Raw genomic sequence first — 22,746 nt, 5'->3', positions numbered from 1 at the left:
AACAGCTAAAACAGCCAATAACTTAAAAACCTTTACTTTCAAGATGTATTGAAGATGCACAAGGAAAATCTTGATAGATTTCCAAAAAGTTAGAAATTATACAGGCCAGTTTTTCTGACCTCAATTGCTATAAAACTGTATACACATTAATATTCAAGGCTTAAAAAAGAACCCTGGGAATTCATAATTATGCTCTTAAATTTACTTGTTTCAGAAAAAAAAAGTAAAACTGCAGTCACACTTTATTTAGAAGAACGACATTGAGATTGTTGTAAACCAAAACTTACAGGGTGTGACCAGTTCTATATCAAGAGGTAAAATTATATAATGGTAATCAATCACAGCACTCTGGAATCTGACAGATTTGGGGTCAGTTATTCTCCCAACTTTGATATTGGGCAGAGTTATATAACCTTTTTAAGCTTCAGTGTCTTTGTCTAAAATAAGAACAGTTACACTTGCTTTATTGAGTGATGAGGAGTCATTGAGAGAATAGGTGTAAAAACAGAGCTGGATCCAAAGTTAGTGTCAAATAAATGGTAACTGTATGTATACATTTTATATGTAGAATTATAATATATATAAATATGTTTATATAATTATCTGATTACTTGGCTCTACATATTGGTAGAGTATAAGAAAAGCAGAAAAAGGGATTTAAAGATAAAAGAAATTAATGAAATAGCAAACAGAATTATAGCACTGTAACAATATTTGGAAGTAAATGCAAGACTTCTTTGAAAGGTCATACGACTTAAAAAGTGGCAAATCAGGAAAAGAAAAACATACTCCATCAGGTATAAGAAAGAATGTATCATAAGAGTGAAGGGTATTTAAAAATTCTAATATGTTGGTATAAGTACAGATACTATATTCACAAAATTTAAAAACTTGGATGTGATGGGTTGATTTCTATGAAAGCAAAAATTACAAATCACATGAGAAGCAGAAAATTTTAATAGGCAAGTAACTATGGAAAAAAAATTGAAAAAGTTGGATTTGTACCACCTCCAAAAAAGTTTTAAACTGTTCTAGAACATTGGTGAAGATGGAAAGAGAGCTCAGCTCATGCTGTGATGCCCAGAAAACCGACATGGCAAAACATAACCTAATGGAAAGAAAACTACAAAACAATCTCTCTTTTGAATATGGATATGAAAATACTGATTAGTATATTAGCCAGTTGTTTTCAGGAGCATATTAAAATAACAGTTTAGTCCAAGATTGCATGGATAAATAGGTTAGTATTAGAAAATCTATAACTAATTCTTTGTGTCAAAATCTGTAGAGCTGTCTCAGTTCCTGTTTATTAGGTATTTAAAATAGAACCAGCATCCTTTTATAAATAGAAGGTTTGGTAAACTAGGTATATAAGCAGACTTCTTTAACATGATGGAGAATATCATCGCATGATGAGCATGACTGACACCATCTCAGAAGAGCCAAATTTAGTGTTGAAACCTTTCAGGCCTTCCCATACAAGTTAGGAAAAAGATGCGGCTCCATTGCCTGTCACTGTCACCTGACAGGAAGTGAACAAAACACATTGCAAACATTGGTGTGAGTGATACAGTCATTCACAGGAGTCCCCACTTTACAGGAATGAGAAAGTTAAGTGCCATGAGAAGTGCTTTTGATAGAGCAATTACACGTTGCTCTGGGAACACAACAGCGAGAGCTCAGTCTCGGGTAGTCATAGAAAAATTGACATTTTACCTTTTTTACAATTGATACTTGAAGTGTGTATAGGGATGCATTAGGGAAGGGGATGGTAGAAGGAGAGAAAAGAGCATGTGTGAAGGTTGCAGTTTAGACAAGTGCTCTGAGAGGGTCAAGCGTGGACGTTGGGAAGTGAGTTTAGACAGCTTTTGTAGTAATCCGTACAGGGGATTATGCCTAGGCCAGCACAGTGACAGTGGTGATGGGGAGCCGTAGAGGTAACTGAGAGGCATTTATGAGATAGAGTCAGTAGGATAACTGAGGGTGAGGGAAGGAGAGTCAGCAGCCATCACCTGAGACCTGGTGCTCCCCATTGGGGGTGGGGAGCACTAAGAACGATGCAAGATGAGTACAGTTTGAGCATGTGGAGTTTGAGAATCTGTAAGACAACCAAGTGGAATTGTGTGGTAGTTAATTGGGTACACAGGTGTAAAGATCAGAAAAGAGATCCCAGCTGGAAATACCAAATACCATGGATTAGATGAGATTAACGAGGAAGAGTTTGTTCAGAGAGGAAGGGCCGATGGAGGAGGAGCTAAGGACAGGAAAAAAAGCCAGATACTATGTTGATAGAAACCATTGAGGACCCCATTTGTGGTTGGTGATTTTTAATGTAGAGTGCTGGAAATCTCTTTGGTCTAGTGGTTTCTTCTCCAGTGACCAGTAGCTTGTGAAGAAGGCAGAGACTTGGATTCTATGAGTTCCAACTAATGCAGTGGATGAGAAGATTAAAATCAGAGATATAAATACTGTAAAGGAAGAAAACTTACAGTTTGTAGTATAGCTTATTGTGAAGAAAGAAGTTCAAGTTTGGATTTTGACATTTGGAGTGCCTGAGACACTTACCTAAAGAAGATGTTTTGCTCCTGTTTTGAAATGACCCTCTCAAAGTGTTAAAAAATATTAATTGATATTCACAACAGACAACCCTGACCATCCATCATTCAGGACACCTGCTTCAAGGGGAGTGGCGTGAGGATGGTTTTGCCCCTGTTTCTCGGCAATAAACATTTGGTGTTATTTTAGTACATGTCAAAATGTCTGTGTCAAACAACCATATTAGCATTTAACTACCACTTAATAGCTTTGTGATATTGGGCAAGTGATGCAGTTTCTAATTCTGTTTCCTCTGTAGGAGATGTTCATATCTACCTCATAGGATTCTTCTAAGGATTAAATGTGAGTGTCAGTAAAGTGCTTAGCAGAGTGTTAGGCTTGCATTAAGCACTAAAATAAACATACAAACCAGCCAACCCCATACTAGTGGAAGCTAAGAGTTGCCATTATTAGCTAATGGTATTAGCAGGAGAATTCAAGAGGATCAGCTAAGAAACAATGAGAATTAATTCACTGAAATTGAAATTATAAAAGAAACATACCAAAATTAATATACTTGCTAAATACCAGAAACACCTAAGAAACCTAAATACCAGAAACACCTAAGAAAATGTAATGGGGAAAAAATGTAGGTTCACTATTGAAAATTTAACTAAAATTAAATATCTTAATAAGCTTGAAAAATATATAGATCAGTGTGAAGAAAACTAGAAATGTAGCTGAAGACAAGGTGATGTAAGTGAATGGAGGCATGCCATGTTCCCACAGCGGAAGTGGACAACAGGGTCGTGAAAATACCAGTGTTCTTCAAATAATCCATAATTTTAATGTAACTTAAGTTGAACTACTACTTTTAAAACTTTATAATGACTCCGATTCTTCCTTGGAATAGAAGTGAAAATAATGAAGAAAAATATTATGCAGGGATACTTACTGTAGTAGAATTAAAGTGTTCAATACACAGAATAATTAAAGCAGTTTGATGTGGGTATAAAATATCCCAGATATTGAGCAACATTCAAGTAATATGAAAATTTACATCTATCATAAAATTGTTTCAAATCAGAGGAGAAACTGATGGGACAATCGACAAGCCATATGGAGGAAAAACTGAAATTAGATTTCTGTCTTCTATCTCGGAGAGGTAGAATAAAAAAAATTTATGTTAAGGAGTAACTGAAGGAAATGGAAAATATTTATTTAACTTTGGGATGGGAAAGGATTCCAAGCATTACACTAAGGCAGGCAGCGTAAACAAAAAAAATCTCTAGATTTGGCCGTGTAAGTTATATATAGCAATAGAATTAAAAGGAAAAAAACTGAAAGAGGTTGCATTCCATTTGACAGAAGGGCAGTTACCTTAAAAAAACTTTCTCAATGAATAAAAAAGACTGTACTCCTAATTTTAACAATACTAGCATAGCATATGACTGGGATGTTCATAAAGAAAGTGAACATGAAACGTTATTTCAGTAGTGATAAAAAATTGCAAGTTAAATAAGATAACTTCTTTCATCAGAATGGCAGAGATTAAAAAATCATGTTGACAGGATGTATGGAAATGGGAACTCACATATGGTTTTGATTGTAGTCTAAACTGGTACTACCTATCTAGAGAGAAGCGTTAAAAAAAGTATGCATTCTCTGTGTGGAATAATATGGCAAGTGTACAAAGAACACAAGTGTGTTCACAGTAGCATTGTTTATGATGGCAAAAAGAAAAAGGTAACAACCTAAATGACTCTGATCAGGTTTGTCAAATTATGGCTACATGTATAACAAGAAAAAAATGCGCCTATTACAAAAGTGGTTCAGGTATAGTTGTATTGAAATAGAAGGGTATTCCTGATTTTCTTTTGAGTGAGAAAGGCAGGCTATGGAGTTCCTTTTTTTTGTTAAACTGTGTATATTTTTATGTATATATAGTCCTATATCTATATGTTTTAACACATTTGTGAAATGTAGTGGTTATCTTGGAGTGGTTTTATGGATGAGTTTTGTTTTATTTTTGTTAATGCTTTATTAGCTTTCTACAGTGGATGTATATACATTTTACTTTACAGTAACTTCTGGTAACAAAATATATACATTGTAACATTCAGAAGTTATATCAATAAGTAATCAGTATATGTAATCTTTCTAATCACCCACCCATTCCCCCCTGCACCCTCACACACTTCCTGTCATAAAATTAGAAGTTAGTGGTAGAGTTGATGTGAATAGGTAATTTATGACTTTGATCCAGTTGTAAGCTTTCTTGGATTATAGTAACTTTGGTAGTTGTGGCTGCAGAGGATGCCCGCATTATACTAATAAAGCAGTTACTCTCCCTGGCTGCATTCTCAGGGTCTGTAGGGTTGCATTTAAATTTTTGGATCTTAAGTTAAAATCTATCCTGTAGGTTTTTCCCTCTAAACACATCCATAGGATGGGTCTTTGCATATTTCAAGCAGGAATTCAAGGAGATTGACTTGTTTTTATCCTTTTTAATTGAGTTAATATTAGTCTGTGCAGGAATCAGAATTTGACAAAGTGGTGGTTCACTAAGTAGTAACCCAAGTGTGGGCTTCCAGAGAGGTGGTTAGGGAGGATATAACTGGTTCACTCTTGGATTATGGTCCTCAAGCTCAATTTATTGGCCAAGCTGAAACCATGTTTTGTGAAGCCTTTCTTTTTTCTTCGCAAAGCAAGCCGTGGAAGATTCAAACTAGTATTCTCGTTGCTGACATTGTCTGTGGAGATTTTCAAGTATTTCCGAAATATCTTTCTCTTCTAGGAGTTACGGTTTGCCGGTTGTCCCTGAACCTGCTGGATGCACACCAGAATTACCTGGGGAGATTATTAAAAATACAGATTCTTGGGCCCCACCCCCGGAGACTGTGAATCAGTAAGTAGATCTGGGGTAGGGCCTGGGAATTTGTATTTTTAAACAACTAACTTCAGGTGATTCTGATGCCATCAGACTAGTGTTTAGGAATCACTGGTTTAACAAAAGCAAATATGGTGATTTGGTATGGCATTTTTATTTTAGGTGAAAAGTGAACTAAACAGGTGAAATAGAATCGTTTTACAACATAAGAGCATTTTAAATAATTAGCGTCCTTTGCCTCCTTTTAAAGTCGCTCCCCAAGTAGGGAGAAAAAGAGAGCTCGTTGGGAGGAAGAAAAAGACAGATGGAGTGACAGCCAGAGCACTGGCAAAGAGAAGAATTATACCTCAATAAAGGAAAAAGAGCCGGAGGAGACACTGCCTGACAAAAATGAGGAGGAGGAAGAAGAACTTCTTAAGCCTGTGTGGATTCGCTGCACGCACTCAGAAAACTACTACTCCAGTGACCCCATGGATCAGGTGGTAGGTCTGAGAAGCTGTAGACCAGGGTTTCTCAGCTTTGGCACCTTTGGCATTTGGAGTCAGATAATTCTGTGGTGGGGCCTGCCCTGCGCATTGTAAGATGTTGAGTAGCATCCCTGGGATGTGTGCACAGGATGCCAGTAGAACCCCTCCCCACTTGTGATACCAAAGCTGTCTTCAGATGTTGCCAAATGCCCCCTCCCCCCCTCCCCGGTTGAGAACCTGTGCTGTAGACCAAAGCTGTTTTATACAAGCGAAGGCAAGAGTGCAGGAGTAATTCAAGTATCTCTTCATTCTGCATTTTTATAACACTGCTAGTCTTGATACTGGTGGTTTGATAAGTTCTCACACGTAACTACTTTATGCAGTTTGTGGTTGTGCGTTTGTGTGTATATTTTCCCCTCAAGGTGGGAAATAAGGAAGAATCTGAGTTTGTCTCTTATAAGTCTGTCCTTACCAAAGATAACCACAGGAAGTTTCCTATGCATATTGGCTGGTTTTGTGGAATGGCAGGGATAGTCACCCTTCATGGGCTCTTGAGAGATTCAGTGCACATGCTGCTCAACATGAGGCTCCTGGCCTTGGCAGCCCACTCTCTCATTGCTGTGTCGGACTCCATGACCTCCTCTTTCATGTGCTTGCTTCTTTTTTCTTTTTTTTCTTATATCCATTTGATTTTTGGTCGCTCTCTAGTCTCTTTCTCCTGGTAGGTGTTATGACTCCATCCCATTAATTTAGACCTGTTTGCCACAGGGTAGACACATGGTAATGCTCATTGATTAAATGGATGAGTGAAGGAATGATCATCTACCGGTTTGGGAGGTAAGAGGCTGGAGATGTCAGATTTAGTGGATGGGGTTAGATAAAAGAGCATTCTACTTGGAATTTTGTGAAACTAGCTTGTACTTGGCCTGGGCTCTTATCTACAGGGAACTTAAAAGTAGATTCTCTTGTCTTTGGAAAAAAGAATTTGAGAAATCTCATGGTGCTGTGATATTTTACTTGATAAATTAGAGCAGGGTTTTAAGTAGTGGTTCGTAATACAGGAAAGGGAAAACTCACATGCTTAGTACCTTTATGGTGCTGCAACTTTACTCATGCTTCTCCTATTACCTTACTTAATCCTCAAAACATTCCTGGAAAGAAGGTATCTGTCAGTTAAGAATGTGGCTGTGAATAATAATGCTTGACTAATTGTGACTTAAAGAAGCTGGGTTTATTTCTCTCAACAAGTTGTCTGGAGGGAGACGGTGGCTGGTGTTCATTTAGTGGGTCAGTGATGGCAGGGCTCTAGGTTGATATCTGCTGCCTTCTGGAGCGTCTACCATGGTTGCAGGATGACCCCAGGCATCATCTTTACACACTTCTGTCCAGACAGAGGATGCAGGGGTAGTGTTGGGTATGGCTATCCTCCAGGAACTTGCCCAGAGCTCCTGTGGATCTTGTCTTCCATCCCTTCCCCAGAACTACATCATATGTCTTCTCCAGGGCTTCATTTTCCATTGCTGCCATAACAAATTTTATTGTCTTTAAAATAACAAAGTTGAAGACACTGAGGTTCAAAGAGTTTGAACAGGCACAGTTTTTTTTTTTTCTTATATTTGTATGGGTATATTAAAACTGGTGTAGAAGGAAAGCTAATAAACTAGAAGCCCGACATTTGCCTTTGTATTCTGTCGTCTGGTGCAGAGAGGTGGCAAGAATGTCAGCTATCCTAGATTTGCCGATGTCAGTAGGAGGTGAGGCTTCGAAAAAGCAATTACCTCTTTCAGGATAACTGCAGATTTTATGATTGGCTTTAATTTGCTTTTTACGTCTGATAGGTCTGGTCCTTATATTTTGAAAATTACTAAGTTGGAGAGTATGGACATTTAAAGCAATTTTAACCTGGGAAGAGAGAGTGGGGCAAAGTGGAGAATTTCCTCTAGGAATGCATTGTAGGACCCTATGTTTGTGGAGTGTATGTGTATGTGCGTGTGTGTCTGGGTCTGTATTTATGGGGTGTATATGTGTGTGTGGGGGATATATAAGATGTTTCCTTCTTCCTTTTTTTACTTAAAGCTTCTATTTATTTATTATAGAGAGAAAGAATATGCAAATGGGGGAGGGGCAAAGGGAGAGAGAGAGAGAAGCTTGAGCAGACTCCATGCTCAGCTCAGACTCATGACCCTGAGATCATGACCTGAGCTGTAACCAAGAGGCAGATGCTTAACTGAGCCACTCAGGTGCCCCTGTCTTTGGCATTTTAAATGCTACCGCGATGTTCCTTTTTTAAAAAAATTTTTTTATTTGAATATAGTTGACAATGTTACATTAGTTTCAGGTCTACAACATGATTCAACCAACATGTCTCCCTTATGCTATGCTCACAAGTGTAGCTACTACCACCTGTCACCATGCAGTGGTATCACAGTGTCATTGACTATATTCCCTATGCTGTGCCTTTTATTTCTGTGATTTCTTCATTCCATGGGATATTGATTTTTAATCATTGGGTTAATGTGGAAGATAAGACTGAGTGATTTTTAGTAGCAGGGAAGTGTATGTTCCCTAGGAGAGTGTCAGCTATCATGAATTCCTATGGGGGGGGGTCATGATTTATTTTATCATATCAAAAGGGCATAGACAAACAGTTCTTATGTTTCTCAGTGTTGGCAAAGTGCATTTTCCTGAGGATTGTGTTAGCCATAAATGTCGTATGTGATTCAGAACACCGTTGCCAGCATTGGAAATCTTGTTTTTAAATGTTTGTTAAATTGAAGGAGATGGCACCTTGCTGTTACAAATCCTTGATTATTTGTGAGGTCGTATGTCTCTTTGGTATGGCTTTTAATGTAGTTCTTCATATCGATCCTTTCTTTTTCAAAGGGAGATTCTACTGTTGTTGGAACAAGTAGGCTGCGTGACTTATATGACAAATTTGAGGAAGAGCTGGGGAGTAGGCAAGAAAAGGCCAAAGCTGCTAGACCTCCGTGGGAGCCTCCCAAGACGAAGCTAGATGAAGATTTGGGTGAGTCAGAAGTTACTAGACCAAGACCCTGTGCTCTTGTCATTGCTTAAACCTCAACTTTGGGGATGTGTTCTTGAGAGTCCCACATTGAAATTTCCTCTCTTTTGTTTTATTTTCCTTAATTATGGTCAGCAAAATACGTAGCAATGGAACTTTCTCTTTTTTGATCTTACTTTTCCTTAGTTACATTCAGCAGAATCCATAAGAGATCTCATTTGCAGGGCATGTTAGCAGTTGTGTCCCTTGTAGAACTGTCCAGTCTGAGAATCAGAAGGGACCATAGTCCAGCCTCCCCGCCACAAGCAGGAGCGTGTTAAACCTAACCCTGTGCCTTGTGCCTCTCATGGGCAGGCATTCCCCGTGGCCTTCTCCACTGCCAGGGCACTCCTGCTTTGATGAGGAAACGCCAGCGCTAAGCCAGCTCTGATTGAAGGTTTCTCTCAACTCACACGGATACTTTCCATAACTTTCTCATATGGTGGTCTATTTTTTCATGTGTATTCTGAGGTTCCAAGTAGATGCTAGGATCTTTGAGGATACAAACTGCTTTTTACCACTTTGCGGTCTTAGCCCCTAACAGAAAGCTGTTCACAGATGAGGCCTTCACTGTGCCTTTCCCGTGTTCTCTGGCTCTCATCTGCCCACCTTCAGTATGTTTCCCAGCTGAGAGGCAGTGTCCATGGTGGGCAAAAGCACTGATGGAACCAGCTGGCCTGGGTTCAAATCCCTGCTCTACCACTTGGTATGTGACCTTGGACAAGTGATTTAATCTTTCTGTGCCTTACTTTTCTCATCTGTAAAAGAAGGAAGACAATAGCATTTATCTTACGCAGTACATTCAAAAATCCAACTATGTAAGGGTTGAGTTTTATTACTGTGCTATACTACGTTAATTTCTTGTAGGATTAACCTAAGTTCTAGGTCTGTTTTTTAAAATTGTGGTAAAGTACACGTAACATATAAATGTACCATTTAACCATTTTTTAAGTATACAGTTCAGTAGTGTTGAGACCATTTACATTGTTGTTTAGTCTCCGGAACTCTCTTGATTTTGCTCAACTGAAACTCTGTACCCATTAAACAACTCCCCAATCCCTCTTCCCACTAGCCTCTGGCAACCACCATTCTTTCTCTTTCTATGAATTTGAGCTCTCTAATACCTCCTAGAAGTAGAATCACACAGTATTTGTCTTTTTGTGACTGGCTTACATCACTTAGCAAAATTCTCAGTTTTTATCTAGTCACTTCCAAGGACTAAAATCTTCTTTTGCTACTATGGAGAGAAAAAAATCTAAAATCTTCAGTCTGGAAATCAGAGCCTTCAGTCTGGCATTCATGACACCCGAACACTTTACCTCCTGGTATTCTTTTATGGGGCCTTTGCCCTAGCCAGACTGCCTGTGCTCTTCCCTCCATGCTTTGGTCTGAGGGCTCCCTTTGCATTCCTTTCCTCTCAGCCCCTCATCAGCCTAGCTCTGCCCCATCCGTTTGTCTGGATCACATGCACCCCTTCCAGGAGATCTCAGGGACCCTCTGGGTCAGGGTGGACTCGCCCTTTTTTGAATTACTGCACCTTCTTAAACGTGAGACTCCACACTGCTACTGTAGCATTGTTCATTAGGTCTTTCTCTAAAACTCTGTTTTCATTGCTTCTGTAACTAGATTGTGACTTAGCACCACGGGCTGTATTATTTTCATGGTATTGCCTAGCAGAGTGCTTGGTGTGGAGTAGCACCCAAATGTTTGCTGAAAGAATAAACAATTGGGAATTTCTTCATCTTCTCTGTTTTCCCCCTGACCTCTATTAGAGAGTTCCAGTGAATCCGAATGTGAGTCTGATGAGGACAGCACCTGTTCGAGCAGCTCAGACTCTGAAGTTTTTGATGTCATTGCAGAAATCAAACGTAAAAAGGCCCACCCTGACCGGCTGCATGATGAACTTTGGTACAATGACCCAGGCCAGGTGCGCATGTTTTTATGTTCTGTTCTTGCTATAAAGGTTGCAGACCCATACATCACATTTATGACTCCAGGCTCAGAAGATGCATGTTGGCTGGTATGAAAACTGAATTTTACTCGCAGCATTGTGTGTCATTCCTTGGAGTTTATTTCTCTTCAGCTTCAGAGTTCAGCACCAAAGCATAAGCAGCAGCGCCACTGTCTCCTGAATCATGTTTGACGATGTTTGTAAATTCTGTGTTAGGGAGCAGGGTAATGGTGCTGCCTCATTAAACTTGCAGTAAACGGAAGGAGACAAATGGCAGGCTGAGGGAGAGAGCACTTGTAGGTCTTTTTAAAAGCAATTCATCTGGAAGGTATCTTGCAGCGATATAGTAAACAATGTCTTAAGTCCTGTAAGACTTCATATTTCTTAGTTGGTAATAGTCACAATTCCTTGTAAGTTCTGTTCCTTGTTAAGCATTTTTGAGCTAATGATGTCATAACTGGACATAATCATTTTTATTTTTACTTACTATTTTATTATGAAGTAACACTTAATACCAAATAGTATGTTTATAAAAGATTTGTATTTTATAAATATACAATACATATAAAAATAGTATCTTTACACAAAGTTATTAAGCATAATAAAACATATACCTATCAAAAGATAATGTAAAATGCAGACTTTATAAATAAATGCATACCATTCTATATTAATTTGAATGCTCTTCTGGTTCTTGGTAGATGACAGCTATCTGAATGGTTTCTTTCTTTAGAATTAATATAGGCGGAATGCCTGACAAATGTATTTTGTGGTACTTTTTGCTCTCTTGGAATTGAGCAGAAATGTTTATTTATTTATTTATTTTTAATAGATTTTATTTATTTATTTGACAGAGAGAGAGACACAGCGAGAGAGGGAACACAAGCAGGGGGAGTGGGAGAGGGAGAAGCAGGCCTCCCGTAGAGTGGGGAGCCTGATGCGGGGCTCGATCCCAGGAGTCTGGGATCATGATCTGAGCCGAAGGCAGATGCTTAACGACTGAGCCGCCCAGGTGCCCCGAGCAGAAATGTCTAAAAATGTGAAGCATTTTGAAACTTACTTTATGTTATTAACTGTGCATATGATCTCTTTAAACAGCTTTAGTGAGTTATAATTCACATACTATGCAATTTACACACTTAAGGTGTACAATTCAATTTTTTTTTTTTAGTGTAGTCACAAGATTTAACAACCATCATCACAATTTAATTTTAGAGCATTTTTTGTTTCCCTAAAAGAAGTCCTGTGTCCATTAATTGTTGCACCCTTTTCCCCATATGTGGTCTTAACACTCTGTTGTTCTATCAAGAAGCCTATTCCTTGGTTTCTATATGTTCTTTCTCTTTCTTCCTTTCTTTCTTTCCCTTTCTTTCTTTTTTTCTTTCTTTCTTTCTTTCTTTCTTTCTTTCTTTTTCAGTTAGAGAGAGAGAGAATGAGCTGGGAGAGGGGCAGAGGGAGAAGTGGGCTCCCCGCTGAGCAGGGAATCCACTGTGGGGCTTGATCCCAGCACCCTGGCATCATGACGTGAGCTGAAGGCAGATGCTTAACCGACTGAGCCACCCAGGCGCCCTTGTACGTTCTTATTTTTATTAGAGATTTACAAAGGCCTTCTTTGCAGTCTCACCCTTCTGTTTTCTATGTTTGGTTTGTGTCCTCTGTACAGTTGAGCCTTGTAAAGGGCCGATCTGCCCTGGGGCCAAGACCCTGGTAAAAGGCAGGAATGTAGGATGTCTGTGTGCTTCTCTGGAAATCAGTGAGCATGAAGTGATTAGGAGTGGTGGTGTGACTTTTGAGTGAAGCCCATCACAACTCGGTTTACCAACTGTTACTTTGGATAATATCTTAATATGATTTTTTTAGGTAGTGATGTTATTCCTCTACTATGCTACCTGAGGCTTTAGATTTCCCAAAAGGATAAAGAAAGTTATCATTTTTCACTTTAATATTTCTTTTTGAAGTTTTGAGACATTTTCATTGGATGCGAGTTACAAATCCCTAGAACTTTAAGGAAACGTGTGTGTTACATGTTATGTGTCCTATACCTACATATATATATTTTTAATAAATACAAAGAAAGTGAGAAATGGAACTTGCTTCTCCATTCTCCGAATTGATGCTCTGGTCTCTGTTTTGATTCAGTATTACCATTTGTGTTGAATAAACTCATGAAACTGGCTTTTAAGGCCCTTTATGATTTTGACCTCAGTTCTGCGTCTTTGGTCTTCTTGCTCGCATAAATGACCCACTCTGTTTCGATGGGTCTCATGTCCCTGGAGCATAACGTAGGCTTTCTTCCTTCCCTTTTTTTCCTCATGTAGAATAGCCATCTTCTTTTCCTGTCCTGTTCTACCCTTCACATTTCGTTTCTTTAAAGCCAGTGGTATGGTATCGCCACATGGACTCTTACCCTTTTTCTTTAAATTACTGAGTATATCATACGTATGTTATTTCTCCTGTCTAGAGTAAATATTTCTTGAATACATGGACCCCGAGTTATTTGTCACCCTCCTTCCCCCCTAATGTTTAGCAGTCATCTTTCTGTCCAAGAGGCATTCAGGAATTATTCACTCATTTTATCATGTGGGTAGAGTTCATGGCAGTAAAATGAATTCAGGTGAAAAAGCAGACATTGACTCACCTGATAAACCTTGAGTTTCTCTGCTTCTAGTAGCATTTTTTTTTCCCCTCTGCTTTAGATACCTTTAGGTTTTTCTTTTGGAAACATTCAATCTGCAGGTCACCTTCAAAACATTCTCTGTGTTCCTTCAGGATATAAAATGTGCTTTTCTTTTATGAAAGAGTCATATTTCCTGAAATAAGAAATGCGAGAAACACACTGAAATAGTGGTAGGAGAAGACAGGGGCAAACAATGCCCTGACATTGATATTTTCTGCTTGGCTGCACAAATAACTTGGGAATCTAGCGTTGTCATATGGTTTCCCTTTATCAGACAATATAGACAGTCTGCAGCTTTATTGGTTTTGGAACATCCGTTTAATCTTCTAACCGTGACAGCCTCTTCAGAGCTCCCGTACTCATGACATTAAAACCCAAAGAGTTTCCGAGGCCTCATTGTGCATGGTGTGGATTTTCCCCCGAATAAAAAAGAATTACATTCTGTTTCTGACAGATGAATGATGGGCCACTCTGCAAATGCAGCGCCAAAGCAAGACGCACAGGAATCAGGCACAGCATTTATCCCGGAGAAGAGGTAACTCATTTGGGTTATTATATTTGTAAGTGCTGAGGAGCCAGAAGTAGACAGATGCTGTCGCTGTTCTTTTCCCATAAATGAAATAATACCATGGAAATAGTCTTTTTATCTTCCCTAAAAGTCTCCGTTACTGATAATTGGAGAAGAAAAGTACTTGGGTTTTGGGGGATGGAGTGGGAAATGTTATAAAGGAAACTTTAAAAAGTTTTGGAAGATTCATTGTATAAAACAGGCAAGGTGTATTTGAGGGGTTTTTGCTGTTGTTATTTTAAATGTCTTAAAACTGCACACATGGTAATTTTTTCATGCTTTTATTGTAAATGGTTATGAATGACCTTGGAAAAATGATCTTACTAAGCTGCACATGTTCTCTTTCCCTAGGGGTATATAGGTATATAAGGGTATGCTGTTGTCTTTGTTAGTCTGTGGTCCCCACTAAATTGTGAGTGGCGCATGGACTATTTGACCTGTGTACCCCATCCCCTGGTTCATCAAGGACACTCCAAATATGTTTGACTGAATGACTTGAATACTTTATATCATAGTTATATATAACTGCTCCTTTTCAATTATTTTCCTTCATTTTCCCCTTGCCATCTTTTATTTTTATGTTATTAATCCCAGATTATCACTTAATGATCCAGCACATTATGTTTAAACGTAGTATGTGTAAATCCATAATTTTTCTGTAAGACTTGTTTGAGACCGTAACAATGGGAATAAAGACTCTGTGGCAGTGATGGATATTTTTAACTACTTCCTTGCTTTTACCTCATTTGTCTTTGAGTGTAGTGTAGCACGGAACTGTGCGAGAGGATCTGTACCTTGAACGTCCACACCTGTGCCTCAGGTGGGGCTCTCTGAAAGCAGGTGCGGCAGTAGATTTGCGGTACGAGATGTTTCATCGGATTAGGCAAGAAGAGAGTGGAGGCAGGATTGAGCGGAGGGAGAAGGCCCCCTGTGGTGGGTCTCATAAAGCTGGAGTTATTGGGATTGTCGTGCATCAGGCTGGCATAGCCTTCACACCCTCTTTGCCCTCTGTCCCCAGAGCGGGCTGCCCTGGGAAGGGCATCGTCTTGGGGAAGGGGGCTCTGTAGCAGAGGCTGACCCTGAAGGAGCCGGTGGCTGTGGGCTGTCTTGCTCTCTCCACAGCTGGGCAGCAGGCCCTTCCTTGAAGGAAGATCTGGGTGGATGGCTGTGCTGGCTGAGGACTGGTGGGAGGCAAGCCCATCCTCAGAGTACATGTTTATTCCTGTGAGCAAACTTCTGGCCCTTTCAAGATGGGTGGGCCTCTGTAGCCAACTACCTGCTAAGTGGCAGGTTGGTCTCCTGGTTGATCTCCGCGAGGAATGGAGCCATTTTGGGGGCCATCACTGGTCACTGTAGATGGCCTGTGGGAGGTTCGGCTTTGGCAGGTGGCGTAGCCAGCTTGGCCTTGGTAAGTCAGGTCCCGGCTGTTGGGCTCATGCGAAGCAGCCTGAGCGTCTGTGGCCATGTCATTCATGTGCCCAGACTGTCAGCTCCGGGTGGGTAGCTGATGACTGAGGCTGGCTGACCCCATCTGGCTGAGGCGTTTTGTCGTTGAGGTGGCTTAGTACCTCTTCCGTGGAGGGTGTGCTGTGTGTTCTCCACCCACGTGTGATACAGAGATTGTCGCATTCACCCCCACTTGTTCACCCACACGTCTACCCCAAGACCTTTTTTTTTTTAATTTTTAAAGAATGTTTAAGTAATCTCTATACCCACCGTGGGGCTCGAACTCACAGCCCTGCGATCAAGACTCACATGCTCCACCAACTGAGCCAGCCAGGCGCCCCCACCCCAAGACGTTCTTATCCCTGGTCTTCCAATCTTTTTCCTTCTAGGCCTCTGACCAGCTGGCATAGCCACTTGCTTCTGCCATGAGTCCATCTATATTCTAACCTCAGGCTGCTTCTCTTTCCACACAAAGTGGATAACCAGGTACATTGCCTGAAACTGCTCACTGGAAAGACTTGCCCTCGTCGCTGTCTTTCAGATTCCTCCCTGAATGCGGCTGCAGCACAGTCTGTCGTGGGCGTGCTCCCCCAGCCCTGACTGACTCGTTTGCAAAGCAAGCTTGGGCGCGTCCCTCTGCTTCCACCCTTCCGTCCTTGGTCATCAGCCAAGGGCGGGTGCCGGGCGCCAGTGGTGGGCCACCCGCTCCTGCAGCTTTTTTGTGCCTCCTCCTGCGCCTGTGCGCCTGGCTCTGGGTGTGCAGCCTCCATCTTATGATGGATTGTCGCTGGTCCCCTCCAGACTTCTGCCTGTGTGGGACGGCAGAACCCAGCTTGGGATGGGCAGTTCAGCCACATGCCTCTTTCTTTCCCTTGGCCATGCCTTCCGTGTCGCCCAGGGCCCAGTCGCACACTGGTGGTGTTTCAGAGGCATATAATTCTTCACGGTAGGCAGCATGGCTTTGCCCCAGAGCACCAGATACCAGCATTGCGATTCTCCCAGTGGCCACAGACCCCCCCTCAGCATCTTTTCCCACAGGCGATGTAGGATTTGCTGCATTACGTGGCCCCGACAGCAAGGCTCCTCGCACCACAGCTTGGAAGCACTGGCGCCTTTCTCATGGGGCCACACTCCGAGCTGGCAGCCTTCTGCACCTCTCTAGGAATGGCCCGGAACAGCACTCCTGGGTGGGGATTATACTGTCTCCCGAAGAGGCCTGCCTGCTGTTGCGCTTGCGTCTTCATTGTAAGAGGTGGAAGATGCAGTGATTTGTCTTTTATTGTAGACTGATGTCTTGGCACTCAGATCCCTGGCTCTTAAAAATGGTGTGGCTGTGGTAGGCCCCTGAATCTTCGCAAGGTGTTTCTCTCACCCTCTGGATCATGCGGGCTTTGCCGAGGCTTTTAGTTTGATAAACATCATGTCACAGATGCAGTGGAGCACGATAATGTTCTGCAGTATGTCCAGAAGGTCGAGAGCTCCTTGGACTGTTGGGACAGTGTATGGGAGAGTTAACACAGCCTGGCAGCAGAACTGTAAATGTTGTCTTTTCTCTGTGAATGAACACAGAATGTGAACCATTTCTTATCCTCATTCTGATTGGGATGGAAAAGAACACATTCAGCAAATCGGTTGCTGTCCACTTTGAACCCGAGGTCATATTAATCTGCCCTGAACTGTAGCATCTGGCGCAGCTGGGGCAGTCAAAGCTACTCCTTGGTTGAGCTTGTGGTAGTCTGTAGTTATCCTGCAGGATCCATTTGTTTTTTTGTTTTTTTTTCCCCCCTGGAAGCCAGATTGGTGAATTAAAGATACGATAAAGACTGTCACCCCTGTGTCTTTTGGATCCTTAAGGATGGCACTAATCTGCACCATCCCCCCAGAGAGATCCTGGTTTTGATGCCTGTGTTGGGGATGATGGTAATTTTGGGGGCTTCTGCTTGACCTTTTCCAGCATGATGGCTCTTACTCCACAGAACAAGGACCCAGTGTGGGACGGTGCCATCTGCCAATTTTGTCAATTCCAATGAAACATTTCGAGGACCAGGGGAAATGCCCACTGGGCAGATCTGTGGACTCAGGGGACCTGGACCTGCGGTAAACCAGACCTTGACTGAGATTCCTTTTTTTTTTTTTTTTTTTACCTTGGCTTCGTATCACCCACTCTAATGTGTACTGAGGTGATGTATCCAGTCCCCTCTGAGTATCAGTGTTGATTCAGATGCTATGTCCAATACTCCTTGAACATTCTTGGTTCCCCTTTCCCCAGTGTACAGTTTTTTGGGTAAATGGCCATAGGCCCCTTTGGGGAAGGACAGGGTTGTCAGGACCATTTTTGCTTGCAGTGGTGTTGTAGGGCCCTTCCTACTATAGGTCTGGAACTGGGAAAGGGATCGTGACTGTTCATTGGAGCAACCTACCTCCAGCCCCTTGGTTAACCATTCTTGATTTCTTCTGTTGGTACAAACCAAGTATTACTATTGTCAGCTACTCAGTTATTTTATCTAAGGATACTGTGTTCTGTGAACTACTTCCATGACTTTTTGTGGGCTAGACCCCTTTAGTTGCCACTTTGATCTTGCTGGTTATGATGATACTGTGAGACCTGGCTTCTAACAATTAACCCCACCATCTTGCCTCCCTTATTTCAGAGTCCTGTCATCCCCATGCTGTGAGCAAGCTCTGCTCTGTGACCACCTCTCTTATAGTCAGCCCTGGCCTGCAGAGGAGGCCACCACTGATCTTCCTAGTGAGGCTGGTGTCCCTTCCCCAGCACATTCCTTTTGGCCCCTAGTAGATGGCCTTTGGCATGTCCTCTGGGGCTCCCCATGAAATAAGATAATCTGGTGTATTTTTCAGTCACAGATATTATATCCATTCTAACGTGCCTACTTCCTGACTCTTTGAATTACTTCCTTTTCTGTCATGGCAGTTTTGGTATTTTAACCACACTCATCGTGGGCCATTGCTTTTTCATGCTTTTAGGAGACATCCTAGTAGGGAATTCCTGGCATCTGGTGTCCCTGAATCCTGAATGCTCGCAAGTCAGTAAACCCTTCCCTAACCACTTTTGTGTTCTGGCCCTTTTGGTTAAGCCCTCTCAGCATCCAGTCTTGTGCAGACTCCTGCTGCTGGCACATGCTGGCTAGTTCTTGCAGTTCCTCTGGGATATAATCTCTCCTCGAAGCACCTCCCCAGCTGGGTTATGCTGTGAAGTGACCCTAACTATAGGTCTCTTGGCCAGGAGGGGAGACTGATTGGGGGGAGGCAGCGTTGCCTTGCAGGGTCTTCCATTGCCTTCGGACACAGGTGAGTGATTGCTCTTAATAGACAGGGTTGGGCCATCTCGGAGGAGATGGAAGGTTTCGAGGGGTCTGGGGGGTTAAAACCTGTATGTCCTTATCTCAGGTTTCCAAGTCTCGTCCCTTGGCATAACAGATCTACCCTGGTTGGCCGTTAATTGTCTCTAAGGCCCACCCATCTCTGACCCTGGGTTTGGTCTTGGCAATGCAGGGGACAGCTTCCCTGTGTGCCTCCAACAGTCTGACTGGCTTTCAGTTGCCTCCCCTCCCCCCCCCATTACATTTCTGTGGAGCAGGGGTTCTCCAGGTATCAGCTTCACCTGGGAACTCCTTAGGAGCCAGGTTCTCAGCCTGCCTCATCTGCTGAATCAGAAACCCTGGGGGTGGGGAGCAAGCAATCTGAGATATTTAGCAAGCCATCCAGTGACTTCAAGGCACACTTTGAGAGACGTGGTAGAGCACACAGTTTGAGAGACATGGTAGAGCATCAGTGGTGCTTAGCAATAGCCATCTATCCCGTTATCCTGATAGCATGCATTCTCTCATAGTCTTAAATACCTGGTACACTGCACCTGCTTCCACTGGTATACCCTCCCAATTCACCATCTTTGAAAGTTTTCAGTTGGTCTGCCATCTGGTGCCAGGGACTCTAGCTACCACCATGATGGGGTCCTCATTGCCAGTGGGTGGTAAGTGATTTCAGCTCCAGAATCCTATCTTACCTCCAGCTTTCTTGGATCATTCCTGGAGCTACACACTGGATTCTCCGGAAGCAGATGCTAAGATGAAGTTTGGGTGCCTGATGTTTCTTAGGGAACTTCACCTGTGAGAGGAGAAATGTGTAAGCAGGATTGGACAGAGGGATCAGTTGAACTATGAGTCAGCCCCGGTGATCCAAGGAAGGAGAGCAAAAAAATCATATCAGTTTCTGTTTTCCTTTTCTCATCTTGAACTCCATGCATATTCTATTCTGCCACCTCTCATGTGTCCTTCATTTCTGGTCCCTTCTATTTTTACTGAGCACATTTAATGATCCTTTCAACTGTTTTTTCCCCCCTATCAAAACCTGCTATTACTTTTGAGATCCCCCCCCCTTTTTTTTAGCATATTGGGAGTTTAGCCAAAGGTCAAGTATTGTGTTATGTTACAATAAAAGGAAGATAGTCCTAGAAATTAAGATCTAGAAAGATCTTCATGTTGTCTGAACCCCTTGTATTGCATGCACATGAGGAGATTGGTTGAATCCTGGTGACCAGCCTGTTCTTTTTTATTCATGTAGTTAATGGTACTGTTCTTCCTACCACCCTGTGAAGGAACACACGTAAAAACTCTTTTGTCAGATGCGGATCTAGAAATACAGTCTGTTTTTAAATAAAAATATTTTGCTACTTTACTTTTAAACTCACTTTTGTTTTTCCCCCTCAGGCCATCAAGCCCTGTCGTCCCATGACCAACAATGCTGGCAGACTTTTCCACTATCGAATTACAGTCTCCCCTCCTACAAACTTTTTGGTAAGTTCCTAACAAAGTCAGATTTAATTTCATTTATTTTATTTTGTTTATTTTCAAATTTCATTTATTTTCAAATGTAAATGGGTTGGATATGTACAAATAGGTTTAAATGTGAATAGTCTCAATACTGATTCAGTTTTTAAATTTTCTTTAAAAAAATTTTTATGTTGATAAAACTGGCTTTTATCATAATGACTTTTCTGTTGCTTCCTCTCATTATACTACTTTCTCTACCTTTTTTCAGTTATGTTTTCAGTTCCTCATAGTAGCCACATTCATAATAGCCATGACTTTTGGAGCTATTCATTGGAACTGTGGAGTCGGAAGAATGTGTAGAACACTTGCTCATCTCTTAAAAATTAGTGAATAACTCATATATTATATCTAGTGACCCAATCAAGAAGGTCTATTTATTTATGACAGTAATAATAATATGTAATATTTGTTGACTATGGTACCAGGCACCACTCTGAATGTTTCACATGTATTAACTTATTTCTCACAACAAACGGATGAAGGAGAATTATTATCCCCACTATCCAGATGGGGCAGTAATCTCTGTTTTACAGATGAGGTTAAGTAACTTGCTTAAGATCATTCAGGTAGTAAGTGGCAGAGTGGGGATTTAAACCTGGACAGTGTGACTGGGTGTGCATGGCTGTCTGCTATTCCACTGTGCTCTGTTGGCTTCCACAGTGCAAAGTTATTAATTTTATTACCTCTGTCATCAAGAGATTTCAATTTCAAAATTAGGTTATTAGTAATTATATATTTTAACAACTTTATCAAGATGTTCATATACCATAAAATTCACCCACTTAAAGTGTATATTTTATGATGTAATTCTTTTCACAGAATTGTGAAACCATCACCACAATCTAATTTTAGAACATTATCATCATCCATCCTCAAAAGAAACCCTGTACTTATTAGCAGTCAGTTCTTTCATATCCCTCAGCCTTCAACAACTAAGATACTTTCTGTCTCTATCATTAGCCTGTTTAGATATTTCATGTGAATGGGATCCTAGAAAATGTGATCTTTTTCGCCTGTTTCACTCAGCATAATGTTTTTAAGATTCATCCATGTTGTAACATAATAACTTTATTCCTTTTTTTTTTTAAAGATTTTATTTGTCAGAGAGCACAAAGCAGGGGGAGTGGCATGTAGAGGGAGAGCCAGCCTTCCCCACTAAGCAGGGAGCCCAGTGCAGGACTCGATCCTAGGACCCCGGGATCATGACCTGAGCTGAAGGTAGATGCTTAACTGACTGAGCCACCCAGGCGCCCCAAACTTTATTCCTTTTTATGGGCAAATAATATTCCCTTGTGCGGGCATACTATATTTATCCATTTATTGAGTTGATGAACATTTGGGTAGTCTCCACTTTGGGGGCTCTTATGAATAATGCTACTGTGAACGTTTGTGTAGAAGTTTCTGTGTTGATGTATGTCATCATTTCTCTTGGGTATAAACCTAGGCCTGGAGTTGCTGGATCGTGTGGTAACTCTGTGTTTAATATTTTGAGGAACTACCAAACTGTTTTCCAAAGTGGCCGTACCTTATTACTTTGTTTAAATTATTACATTATGTTTAATTTACACCAGCTTTATTTAGAGTTATTCAAATAGAAACTAACAGTAGTATTGGCAAAACAACCAATGTACGTGTGGGTATTCGTTAGCATCCTCCTTTGGTTCTGTATATATATATATGGTTTAAAAGAATAATGTTCAATACCTGTGTTAAAAACCACATTTTTCAGGGCCTGTGGGTGGCTCAGTTGGTTAAGCATCTGCCTTCGGCTCAGATCATGATCCCGGAGTTCCGGGATCAAGCCCTGAGTCAGGCTCCCTGCTCAGCAGGGAGTCTGCTTCTCCCTTTCCCTCTGCCCCTCCCCCTGCTCATGCTCTCTCTCTGTCTCTCTCTCTCTCCCTCACTCTCTGAAATAAATAAAATCTTTTTAAAAAAGTGTGTTTTAGGTTACCAATCTTGATAATTAGTTCCATATTTAGCATCTAGGATTAAAAATGGTGGTCTATAAGAATAGCATAAGGAAGAGAATTCGTATGCGTGGATTAACTAACATTTGTATATTTTAACTACATATTCAATTTTCAGATAATTAAGATTTTTGACATTATGTGGGAATTGATTTGTTGCCATATGTGGTGGGGTGGCTTCTTGGAGGTCCTCGGAATGGAGCTGGGAGGGGTTGAGCCTCTGGCACCCTGAGGCCTTTCAGGGCCTTCCAGGGCCTTCCAGGCTGTTGCTAATCTTGACTCTTGTGATGCTGAGTCTTTTTCCACTTTGAGCTTTGAGTTGACTGTGCTATTA

At 41.3% G+C, this 22,746-nt stretch overlaps 1 protein-coding gene across 8 annotated transcripts in view; it reads left to right on the top strand.

Annotated features, from left to right (window-relative positions):
* DROSHA (drosha ribonuclease III) overlaps positions 1-22,746 on the top strand; it is a 117,706-nt gene that overhangs the window by 8,541 nt on the left and 86,419 nt on the right. For 6 of the 8 annotated variants that reach the window (XM_081825936.1, XM_081825940.1, XM_081825939.1 and 3 more), the window contains 6 exons: positions 5,333-5,443; positions 5,676-5,907; positions 8,776-8,917; positions 10,726-10,880; positions 14,036-14,116; positions 20,323-20,409. In XM_081825936.1, the coding sequence (XP_081682062.1) occupies positions 5,333-5,443; positions 5,676-5,907; positions 8,776-8,917; positions 10,726-10,880; positions 14,036-14,116; positions 20,323-20,409 (808 nt within the window). The remainder of the gene's footprint in view (positions 1-5,332; positions 5,444-5,675; positions 5,908-8,775; positions 8,918-10,725; positions 10,881-14,035; positions 14,117-20,322; positions 20,410-22,746) is intronic. The other 2 variants (XM_081825942.1, XM_081825941.1) reach the window with 1 other exon arrangement.

This window comes from Leptonychotes weddellii, chromosome 7 (genome assembly GCF_054177405.1).
Source record: "Leptonychotes weddellii isolate Sample4059 chromosome 7, ASM5417740v2, whole genome shotgun sequence".
Taxonomy (NCBI): domain Eukaryota; kingdom Metazoa; phylum Chordata; class Mammalia; order Carnivora; family Phocidae; genus Leptonychotes; species Leptonychotes weddellii.
The sequence above is the reverse complement of the archived record's forward strand: the minus strand, read 5'-3'. Positions and strand labels throughout refer to the sequence as shown.